Raw genomic sequence first — 12012 nt, 5'->3', positions numbered from 1 at the left:
AAATTTGGCATCTCTGCAAAATATTAGCGAGACTTTGCTGCCCTCCCCCGGTTTGGGATTGGACCAAACAGAGTCACATGACTCTACCGGCAGTGACGTGAATATTGGGGAGCACGTGAATACGCACAGTTGCATTGGAAGCAACAGGGGAAGAAATATGAAATAACCGACACAGGCAAGATTACGTCAGTTACAGGTTTTAAAATGTCGGTTGCGATTCATTTTTAATTAAAGGAGCTGTATGCCCTCAAGCCAGGATATTCCAGTTTAAAAAGAGGAGTTGCAGCCCTCAACTGATGTTTATGTTGTGTTATGTTTTTTGTTTTGGCCTGAAGCTCCACCCTCCACCTATGTCCCAATCACCAAGTCAGTATTGTTTCGGCATCCGGGTTGCCAGCTCGGCTCTAATTATGGCAGCCATGGCAGCCTACGTTCCTGCTGCATTCTGCAGCCTACCTGGCAACCTCTGGTCGGGGGGAGGAGGAGGAGGGTACACGCCGCTCAACAATATTTTGAAAGTGACTGCAGTACCAGTTTTGGACATTTCTTACAGACGGCTCCTTTAACTGCTGAATGCTGATGAACATTTTGCGCTGATCAGGTGAAAAGAAACCCTCAACACTCCAGTTTGATTCCAGGTTTAAGGCAACAAAACGTGAAAAATGTCAGGAAGGGTTTGTTCTTTTTTCAAAGCCCTGAAGGTGTTAGTTCTACGACTGATGTCCGTCAAATATCCCCCACGCTCATTGTCGGCAGTGCAGTGCTGGCATGCATCCTTATTTATGTCATTCCACGTGAAATTGTAATGAAATCGTCTCTGCGTGGACCCCATTTAATTAATTAATTAACATATGGCTTCCTTGAGTCTGGACGACTGACGCGTTTCCTGTTGATCAGGATTCTGGGACGTCACCATCTCCTTTAGTGCTCTGTGGCGTATCGGTCATTGAACTGGTTCTAGCAGATGTAAACAGAAACAAAGACACGGCGGGACTGTTACACAACTACCTGGACGATCTCGGGGGCCTTCGTGACCCTGGTTTGGGTGCAGTCCGACTTGCTGCGACCCCCTCTCTCCGCCACGCCGGTTTTCTCGGGGCTCTCCAGCTGGCCGCTCTGCTGGTGGCCAAACTCAAAGCTGATCCTGAGCTCTCCCATCTGGGAGCGCGGCAAGACATCGGGGATCCACTCCATCACGAACGGACTGGCCTCCTTCTGCTCTGTGGTTCCCGGTCCTGGCAGAGGACACGGCTTTAGGGCGACTGATTCTTTATGCTTTAACAGTTTTGAAGACAAACAAAAAACATTTATAAATAAACCGAAAACAATTCCCGCACCAACTTTAAGGAAGGTGCGAAGCTCCATGGGCCTTATCGCCTGTGGTCGTTCCATCCTGCTTCCCTCCAGTAACTCTGGCTCCGGCTCGGGGCAGTGGAAACGCGAGTACGAACCGTCGCCATTTTTCACAAAACTCTGCGTGACCTCCAGTGGCAGCTGGTGGACAGCAGACATGTGACAGAGATGAAAAGTACATTTGACACTCAGATTACTGATGTTCATGTTCTACTAGTTTACATTACAGAACAGTGTCTATATTCTTATGTCAACATATAAACATCTAAATGTCACCAACCTGATAAAGGGAAGATGCATTGCATTGTTGCTCCGTAACATGGTACTAGAGCAGGGATATTCAAATGGCGGCCCACGGGCCACATGCGGCCCGCCAGGAGCTTTTATGTGGCCCTTGGTCATATTTCAATTTTTTTTTTTTTTTTTTTATAATAGTGATGCACCGAATGTTCGGCCGAAAATAGCAAAAAAAAAACTTTCGGTGTTCGGTGGAATAAGTGGGGAAAAACATGACATGCCAGGAATGCGTTCACACAAGGTGCGATTTTTATTTGTAATGTGTGCAGAGACTGCATATCGCATTTAAGTTTAAGATGCTTGGTAGCCTTTTTTTAGTTGGTTAACGATGCATAGTGTTTGTACATGTTAATCTCTGTTGGAGATGTTTTTTACTTCGGATTTTTTGCCAGTATTGCACAGTGTTAATGTTTGTCACATTATTATTAACCTCCGTTGTATAGAGGACTTGTTTACATCATTAGGCTTCTAGGATTGGCCTGAATTTTTTTTCATTTGAATAAGTGAGGACTTTGCATTTCAGATGGAACTTCTAAGCCTCCTATAATTTCATGGGATTGTTTTGTTTTGCTGATATAATGCACAGATGTGTCATAAATAAAGGAGCTTATGGTTAATATTTTAGTTGCTTATTTATAACATCAAACTGGCTACTATGGACTAAAATGCTTGTGCTCAATGCTTAATATAATATTCAAATAAGGAAATATTGGTGGAAAGTGGTGCTTTGTCATTATGGCATGTTTTATTAAAAGTAGGTCAATATCAATTTCATTAAGTTTGCACAATGCATGGTTTCAAAATGAACTTGCATTCAAAATAATATTTCTTTATCTGAATATTATATTTAACATTCACAATTACTAAATCTGGAGACAATTAATACATAATTCATATGTAAACTAGATATATTCAAATGTATACAAATGTATTATATTTACATAAGTCTTCGTCTTTGAGTGCAAAATACATTTTGAAAACCCCCACATTTTCAAATTGTGCGGCCCTCTCCATACAGTCCTTTTGCAGATGTGGCCCCCGGCCAAATCTAGTTGAATACCCCTGTACTAGAGTATCAATTTAAACCTGCTGATGTCATGTGTGTCCATATCTATCTCAAGTGACTGCCTGCGTCTAAGATTTCTCTTCCTGCAGTGTATGCAAATAAAAAGACAAGAGGCACATTATGCGTTTCCAGCTTATTCAGACGTGGCTTTGTAACGTTTTTTGGAGTTATAAAGCGCCACAAGGCATAGCAGATGTCTTTCCTTCTTGGCTTTGTGTTTGTTTGTTGTTCAGTTGTTTCTTTTTACAGTTGATCACACTTGCTGATGATCATTTCATCAGGTACACAAACTGTCTCCTTAAAAAAAAACTGCTGATTCCTGTTTCTGACACTGTTTTCTACCATTTACAAACTGATAAGACTTTCTGAACATCCTCACTGAGAAGATCCATCTCAGGGTAGATACTAAAGTCTCCCCCCGTTGCCCAGAAGCACTGAGCCGTGTTGAAGGTGAACGTTTACCTCCGGAGTGTCAAAGACGCGCTTGACCTGCAGCAGGTTGGTGATGTGCCAGGTGTACTTGGAGAAGGAGCCCAGAGGAAGTCCGTCATTTTTCACAACTGTTGACATCCATACACAGTAAAAGAAATTCATATCTCAAGATATTTTATGAGGTTTTTTACAGCCAGATATACTCTAAGTCAAATACTTCAGTACCATTAAAAAACATGCACTTAAAAAGAATCAAATGTATAATATATTTTTTTGTATAGATGTCTTTATTGAGGGCATTAAAAGAAAAAGAAGTTACAACAAAAGTTACAAAGAGTTACAATAACAATATAATTATCAATATTTCCCCCCCTTTTTTTTTTACTTTTCATAACATTAATTAAACCAAAATAAATAAATAATAATAATAATAATTAAAAAAATTTAAAAAAAAAGTAAATAAAAATAAAAAACAACAGCACACCCTCTCCCCTTCCCTCCCTCATATGGTCAATAGATTACATCATTCAAAATCATTTAACATATGTTTATCAATACTAGAACAAAAATGAATAATAAATTAAATAATCAAGTCCTGTGTAAACACATTCATTAATATAGTCGATGTATAATATATTTTAACGTGAAATGTGAATTAAAAGTGTAAAGCATCTAAAGCAAATAGTGAATTAACTGAACAGATTTAAATAAAAATACATGTAAAACACAATTTCCAGGCACACCAGTGTAATGGCCCTTTTCCACTAGTACCTACTCAGCTCGCTTCTACTTGCCACGCCCCCGTCTTGACCTTTTCCACTACGGGCCGAGGCGGGTGGAGACGCGCCAAGCAGATACTTTTTCTGTATCTATCCTACCGAGGTTCTAAGCGGGCTGAGTCAGCCCTGGATCTGACGTCATCACTCTATACGCCACCGATTGGTCGGGGGGCCGTCTGCCGTCAGACGTTTGAATCAGGAAGCGGGAGTCAGCGCGAGAGCGACTCGCGGCGATTTTATTATACAGCGCAAACGTCTGTTTGGTGATCCAACTCTGAGGTGCAGATGTTCATAAACCTGGTGGCTGACGAGAGAATTAAAAAAGGGATGTACACGGGCGATAAGGAACGATCAGATCCACCAGGAGCTCTGTTTTATTCTCAGCCGCTCGCGGCTCCAGCTGATTTTTCTGATTTCCGACACAAACAAAGGGGTTGCGCAATCGAGTACGTCACAGCAGCTTCACCCCAACCCGCCCACTTCTCACCTGGGTGTGGAAAAACAAACGAGGACAAAGCGGGTGGAGGCGGGACGATGCGTGACGAGCCGTACCGAGGCGAGTCGGGCTGAGTACGGTAGGTACTAGTGGAAAAGCGCCATTAGAGCAATTACAGAAGTAATCGCTGCGTTTAAGATGATTAAATATCTCTCACCTGTCGTGAAGTTGGGCAGTCTCCTCTTCTTGGATCCCAGTGACAATCGCTGCTGCAGAGCATTGAAGAACTCCTGTGGGAGGTGGTAGACGAGAGGCTGAGGTTTTCCTGGTGGGGAAAAAACATCCAACTTCAATCTAAAGACAGAACGGACACACGACATCTTTTCTACCTCCTACAACACATCATCTCTGACTGACAGATGAAACTAAACACTTTAAGCTTAAACGTGGCACACAGGCTGCACTGTAGTGTATACAGTACATATGTTTCTGTCTCTTCTCTTAACTTTAGTATGTGTGCCCTTGCTGGAGTAACACCTACATTTGTGCTTGTGCCCATGATTTATTGTCAAGAAGTATTGTTACAACAAAGAATGAATCAACCAAATACAAATGTCCTTACTTTTTGTGCTAGGTTTATCCATCTACTCTTCTTCTGTAATCAAGTCTATCCATGTCCTTGTTTGAATTTTTCCAGTGTTCCTATCCTTATGAAGAGTTTTTAAACTATGAGAGATGGTAAAATAAATATTTCATTATTTGGATCTTTTAACCAGTTATTCGTTGATAAATTGAAGATGTGTGGCCCAACTATCCACTGAAGGTTTTATGTCGCCTTCTGGTGGTCAACTCAACCACTGCAAGCTCAAAACAGACAGATGTGAGTTGGTCCCAATTCGTATTTTTCTGCTGACCGGTCGCTCTTTGAGGACCGACCACAGATCCTTGATTGGATTAAGATCAGGCGAGTTTCCTGGCTTTCTCAGTATGTTTCACTGCTGGCATGATGCAACACTTATAGTGGTGTTCACCTTTTCTTCAGCCCACAATTGATTTTTCTTTGAAATATTGTACCAAGTTACTCTAAATTAGTTCTTTCTTACCATCAAACTGGAAGTGCATCGTCTGGTGGATCCGCTCCGTCACACTGGCCAGCCACTGATGGAAGCCCATCGTCACTGTGTGCTCATCCACAACCTGGGCATTCCCTAAATAAATAAAATATAAAGATTATAATGTCAATCTTTAACATCGACCCTCTAAATAAGCCTGTCAGGGTTCATTAAAAAGCATATGAGGGCCACTTTATTTTACAATACCACTTTAAGCCAAGTGGGGGCAGCAAAGTTCACATATCAGCCTTTGGAGGAAGATACAACAAAGTGCACCTAGTGGAATAAAGTGGTAGTACAAGATGTGCAGGACTCTTCACTCATCTGCGCAGTATTATGAGGGGCTCTTTTGTCCACACAGCAAATTAAAGGGAAAGTTCGTTTTTTTTACAACCTGGACCTTATTTCTGACATTTTTTATGGTCGTATACTCACCCAGGCAAGTTTGGTGTCATTTGGAGTCCTAAGATATTAGGGGTTTTTTTGCGAGCCGCTTCTCCATATAATGGTAGTGAATGGGGCACAGCGGGACACAGACGATGCAGCGTCTAAATAACACATGATTGCCGCGAAACTCGTTCATTTCTTTTATGAATCACTAGATCTGCTTCCAGGACCTGTTGTCTACATCCGGGGCTGTGTGTGTAACAAATAAATCAGTTTGTAAACAAGACCTCTGAACTCATGACGTCATCTCTGTGCGCGCGTCCCAGACACAGCTCCGTGTACAGCTGGAGTTCGCTACTGTTAGTTTACTGTTAGTTATTTGAAACATGTCTGAATATTTGTCAAATTCTGAGGTAGTAGACAACGACTTAGAATATGATGGACGTCCTTACCGTTTTGAGCCAGAGTATACGGCTGAAGAGCTCACTGAACGGAGGACAGAGTGCGCGCACAGAGATGACGTCATGAGTTCAGAGGTCTTGTTTACAAACTGATTTATTTGTTACACACACAGCCCCGGATGTAGACAGCAGGTCCTGGAAGCAGATCTAGTGATTCATAAAAGAAATGAAGAGTTTCGCGGCAATCATGTGTTATTTAGACGCTGCATCGTCTGTGTCCCACTGTGCCCCGTTCACTACCGTTATATGGAGAAGAGGCTCGCACAAAACCCCCTAATATCTTCCGAAGGACTCCAAATGACACCAAACTTGCCTGGGTGAGTATACGACCATAAAAAATGTCAGAAATAAGGTCCAGGTTGTAAAAAAACGAACTTTCCCTTTAATATGTGGGCAGATGTGGTGTCACTTTTTTTTTTACTAATGTTAAAAGATGCTGCAGTGCGTGATTTCAGCAGTGCATCATGATTAGTGCTGCAGGTTTAAATGGAGGAATCACGGAGATAAATGTCTAAAACGATGTTACGGTCTTAACAGAAGAATAAAAACGGTCTGTGGTGAGACGGGCGGCACCTGCAGCCTTCAGCCCACCAACACCACCCGCTTTCCTCTGACCGGCTTTCCTCACGCCGGAGGCCGACACTCCCTCCTTCCACGCCGCAGGGGGAGAGGCAACCGAGGGGGCTTCACAGAGGAAATTAAAGAACAACAAGATGGGAAAGATAAAAGACAGAAAGAAAAGGCAGGAAAATGGAAGATTCAGAGCAAAATCCTCTGCGCCAGATGTTTCAGGAGGCATCGTGGCGAACCCACCAGAGGCAGATTCCTCCAGACGGAGCTTTTTGGCTTTTTGATGGGAACCGATGGGTTCGGCCTGCTGCAGAGGTTTTTCACCGCAGTTTATCCTGATGGAAGGCGTCCGCTGCCCGTCTGAGAGGAAGAAAACAGGAAAAAAAGTAGAGGAATACGTCCAATATGTAGAAATATCTTTCACGTTAGGATTTCTATATTTCATTAGTTTTTTCTTTGTCAAAGCAAATTATACTTAATAACTTTATCATACTTTTTCCATTTTTATCATTTGTTAATCAGTCAAGCACCAAATTATGTCAATGTAATTTTAATATATATATTATTATATTATTATTTACCTCATGGTAGATAGTTATTTCATTCCCTGCTTAGTACAGTTATTCACTATCACAATTAATACAGCATAACTCATAACACTTACTTTTAATTTTACTTGCATTTTCATTTAAATTAAATCTTTTCACCAATTTTATTACATTTTGGATTTATTAGTGGCATTGCTTCAATACTAACATCATTATAATAGTAAAAAGGTTTTGCCGTTATTATTGTTATTATTATTAATATTATTATTATTAGTAGTAGTATTATTATTAGTATTATTATTATTATTGCATGCTTTTCATCCCTTAACTAATCGTGCACCATTTGCTGAAGAAAACGTGGTTGAAACACCAAAATAATGTGCACACTCCCATGATGCACGGTGAGATGTTTCCTGAACATGCGTTGCATAAATTTGGAGGAAACAAATTGGTGGGCTGTTCAGAACTAGAACTTAACTGGAACTTAACAGAGAGAGAAGATGTCATTTAAAAAGGCTTTTGATACAATAAATCACAAACTACTGATGAATTAACTTGAAAGATATGGCATAAGAGGTATATCACATAACTGGCTCTGCAACTATCCTGAAAATAGACAACAATATGTACAACTCAACAATGTCAACTCCGACTTGCTGAGGGTAACCTTCGGGGTGCCACAGGGATCTATCCTGGGCCCCAAACTCTTCATACTGTATATAAATGATATATGTAATGTGTCAAAGCTTATAAATTGTGTACTGATACCACATTGCTGTGCTCTGGAAATGATATGGAGGAGCTTCTGAATACAGTTCAACAAGAACTGAAAACCCTAAAGCGATGGTTTGATACCAACAAATTGTCATTAAATTTAAATAAAACAAAATGTATATTATTTGGATATCGTAAAACTAATAATCACATAAGAATTATGATAAATGATTTTGAAATAGAAAGAGTTTATGATCATACATTTTTGGGTGTTGTTATTGACCATAAACTGTGCTGGAAGCCACATGTTGATCATTTAAAGGCAAAGGTATCTAAATCAATCGGAATATTGCACAGAACCAAGGACATCCTCACTCATGACTCCCTGAATACGTTATATACTTGCTTCATTGTCCCATTCATCACTTATTGTGTGGAAATCTGGGGAAACACATACAAAACAATCACAGACCCGATTTTTATCCTACAAAAAAGAGCCATTAGAGTTATAAACAAAGCAGGTTATCGAGAACCAACTAATAGATTATTTATACATTCAAATGTGCTTAAATTCAGAGATTTAGTGACTCTTAAAACGATGTATGTTCAAAATCAACAATAAAACACTTCCTGACAGTATTCAGAAGCTCCTCCAAAGCAGAGTTAGCCAATATGATCTCAGGGGAACATTTATGTTAAGAACCAACGTTAAACAACGATGCATCTCAGTGACAGGAGTTAATCTGCGGAACAGCTTAATTACAGAAATGAAAATGTGTAGCAAGTTACAAAAGCACCTATAAATACAAAATGATTAATAAATATAAAACAAAGGGATAATACACATAGTCATGCACCTATGGACATGTGTATGTATGTATGTATATATGCGTATGTGTGTGTGTATGTATACATATATATACATTGTGTATACATCTATATATATATATATATATATATATATATATATATATATAATTTATATATATATAAATAAATAAATACTATTGTATTATTACTTATACAAATACTGTATGGAATGATATTTATTAATGACATTGTCATAAGCTTAGGCTTCAGTCTACACCTTTTGGTCCTTGGTTTTTAGCTAATATATATATATATATATACCAAAAATTATATATTTTGTTTGTATAACACACTTTGGGTTTGTGGGAACTGAAAGGACCAATAAACTAAACTAAACTAAAAAAAGAAAAATGTTTTCTTGCGCCAGCTCGAGTCACTATGGAAACCTCAACTGTCACTCATGACGTCTGATTAGCAGCATACTCCCACTTTGATAGACTCGTTTCCATCTTTAAGAACGTAAATAAACGGATGAGTGTAGTACATGTATGATCAATACGTATGGTTTTTGTTTGTTTGGTATTGTATATTAATCTTAAGTCTGGGACAATGGGGGGGAGTGGCAGCCTAGGGGTTACAGAAGTGGGCTGGGGTCTGGAGGACCACCAAGGTGAACCCCCTGGGCCGCTGAGCAAGGCCTGCTTGCTCCATTTTCCGTGAAAATGGCTAGCTACTGATGGGTTAAAAGCAGAGGACAAACTTCAGTGTGTATACCGACAAATAAAGTGGTGATTATTAGTAATAATATTATTATTATATATTATAATATTATTATTAGTAGTAATAATAATAATATTATTACTATATACTATGTATAATATACATTTATTATTTATTACACAGATTATTAGTAATAAGAATATTATATTATTATTAGTAATAATATTATTATTATATATTATATACTATGTATAATATACATTTATTATACAGATGACGAGAAAAGTTATATGTTGTGAAATTCACTGCAAATGTAATTCTCAAACCCTCAGCTGTGATGTAATGTTAACTTTTTTAAAGTTTTTATCTTTTAAAATAGTTTGAAGCAACAAGTTTGGTCACTCTACCGCTGTCAGCGTAGCCGATGAACGCAGCGAACTCTGCAGCAAGCTTCTCGTTACTCGCAAAGGCACAGACGCAGGCGTAGAAGTGAAGGCAGAGCTGCGGCATGCCCGAGCTGGAGGGAGGGTGAGAGCTGCCCAAACCTCCTCCGTCCACACCAGGTCTATTTCTCCTCGTGCTGACCTGGCAGGTACAGTGGAAGACGCTCTTCTCGCCCTTTGCAGATTCATGAGGTCCTGCTGTGCCGACAGTGAAATGTAACAAGCCCAGAGGATGGTGGGAATCTGCATGGCACTTCACCACCAGGGTGTCCTTGGAGACCCGCTGCACCAGGGGGCCGGGGGACTCCGTGGCCAGCCTCCACAGTTCCTCTCGGGCTTGAATGGAGGCCTGCAAGCCCTCCAGGACTGAACTTTTAAAAGTCAGCGGCGTCGCCTGCTTCTGACACTCTATGGCTTGCTTGATGTGGATGCAGAGGCTGTCGGAGGATTGTTTGCCTGCTGCCGACTCTGATTCCCGTTGATTTGACCTCTGACCCTGCCGGCAAGAAGGCAGAAAGCAGCGGCCGAGGTTGATACGGGTGAGCAGGGTGGCGCCATCCCCGGTTGCGATGGCGGTGTCTGTGGGAACCAGCTCAACAAAGCCCCACTGTGTAGCTGTGGCTCCTCTTCCTCTGTGACACACGGAAAACACCTGGGCTCCTCCACTGGACCCCACACCGAGGACCACTCCGCCCTCCTGCTCCTTTTCTCCTCTCTCCTCGCTGTCCGTTATCACCCTCACCACCTCCACCGCGCACTTCTTGCTGATTTTCCCTGTCGCCGAGGCGTTTCTGAGGGACACCCCGCACGCCTTGTTCTTGCAGCTGAGTCCACGGGTGCCGTTGTAGACGCCACACTGGGGACATCTTCGGATGCCCCTGAGGGTGGCCCTGCCCAGGTTGGAGAGAAAGGAAGGAGTTGTGGATGCTGACTTTTTGCAGTCCCGTTTTGCTGCTAGAGTGGCCTTCGTGGTTGGAGTCTGAGAGGATGCGGATGAGATGATGCTGGATGAGGATGACACCGTTACTCCATTGTCCATTTTTTGGGTTCCACCACAGACTTTAGCAGCTCAAAAGGGATTCAAACCTTGACAAAAGAATAAATAAAGCATATATGTTCTGAAAAATAAAGGAAAAGGTTTATACGTTTCAATATTTAAATAGACGTTTTCTTATATCATGATTAAACCTGAAATAAAAAATTGCACTGCTTCTTTAATCTCAACAGTTTTAATATTTATAATTGCTTCAATGAATCATTTGTGTGTTTAAATGCTACGATGTAAAAATACAGCCTACATTGAACATGACATTTCAATGTTTATATTTGAAACTAGTGTTCAAACTACCTGTAGTCCGCCTCTGTTTGGTCAAATCCAGCTGCACACAAGCCTCCAAAATCGTCTCGACCGTCGCCATTCCTCCTTACATCCACAACCGCATTGCGCCTGTAACGAGCCTCCACATTGGACCATGATGATCACGTGGGCACAAAAAGTCGGGAGGAGGCGACACCGGAGTGTGGCATCATGGGAGATGTAGTTGATTTGAACTAAACCGGCCAGGCAGTGTTGATACTTTTTTTTCAGGTTTTTCCTTTTCGATTTTATTTTTATTCAAATACACAGAACTCGAGTTGAGGGGGGATGAGGGGGGATGGCATCCCCCCCTGAAATAAAAACGGTCCAAATCATCCCCCCTGCAAAACTGCCATCCCCCCTTTCCATCCCTTATGTAATTTCATCAATGAATGTGGTTTTACTGCTATTTCAACATTTAGAGTCATCACCAGAAAAATAACTTATTTGACAATTTTCACCCGTTTCAAGTACATTTTCACTTGAAATAAGTAGGAAAATCTGCCAGTGGGACAAGATTTATCTTC

The 12012-nt window shown here is 41.0% G+C and overlaps 1 protein-coding gene across 4 annotated transcripts; it reads right to left on the bottom strand.

Annotated features, from left to right (window-relative positions):
- Positions 1-576: 576 nt before the first annotated feature.
- On the bottom strand, positions 577-11566 carry c11h2orf42 (chromosome 11 C2orf42 homolog). 4 transcript variants are annotated; one of them, XM_061733333.1, is made up of 9 exons: positions 11477-11566; positions 10093-11214; positions 7137-7253; positions 6897-7007; positions 5467-5571; positions 4581-4688; positions 3179-3276; positions 1338-1494; positions 577-1235 (listed from the first exon to the last, which is right to left on the bottom strand). In XM_061733333.1, exons 2-9 carry the CDS (start codon positions 11165-11167, stop codon positions 997-999), a joined length of 2010 nt encoding a protein of 669 aa, XP_061589317.1. In that variant the 5' UTR covers positions 11168-11214; positions 11477-11566; the 3' UTR covers positions 577-996. The 4 variants fall into 4 exon arrangements, with proteins under 4 accessions (XP_061589317.1, XP_061589318.1, XP_061589319.1 ...); XM_061733334.1 differs by having other exon boundaries at positions 10093-11246; positions 11477-11552; XM_061733335.1 differs by lacking the exon at positions 6897-7007.
- Between the last annotated feature and the right edge of the window lie 446 nt (positions 11567-12012).

The sequence above is a fragment of the Cololabis saira genome, chromosome 11, assembly GCF_033807715.1.
Source record: "Cololabis saira isolate AMF1-May2022 chromosome 11, fColSai1.1, whole genome shotgun sequence".
Classification (NCBI taxonomy): Eukaryota; Metazoa; Chordata; class Actinopteri; order Beloniformes; family Belonidae; genus Cololabis; species Cololabis saira.
This window is presented reverse-complemented; position numbering and strand designations above follow the sequence as displayed.

What these genes read in the sequence shown, in the direction of transcription:
- c11h2orf42 (XM_061733333.1), bottom strand. Translation starts at nt 11,167, where the DNA reads ATGGACAATGGAGTAACGGTGTCATCCTCATCCAGCATCATCTCATCC. An exon ending in TGGTGGGCTGAAGGCTGCAG is followed by an intron (nt 5,572 to 6,896) that starts GTGCCGCCCGTC and finishes TTATTTATTTAG; the next exon opens with GGAATGCCCAGGTTGTGGAT. An exon ending in TCGCACCTTCCTTAAAGTTG is followed by an intron (nt 1,236 to 1,337) that starts GTGCGGGAATTG and finishes GTCCTCTGCCAG; the next exon opens with GACCGGGAACCACAGAGCAG.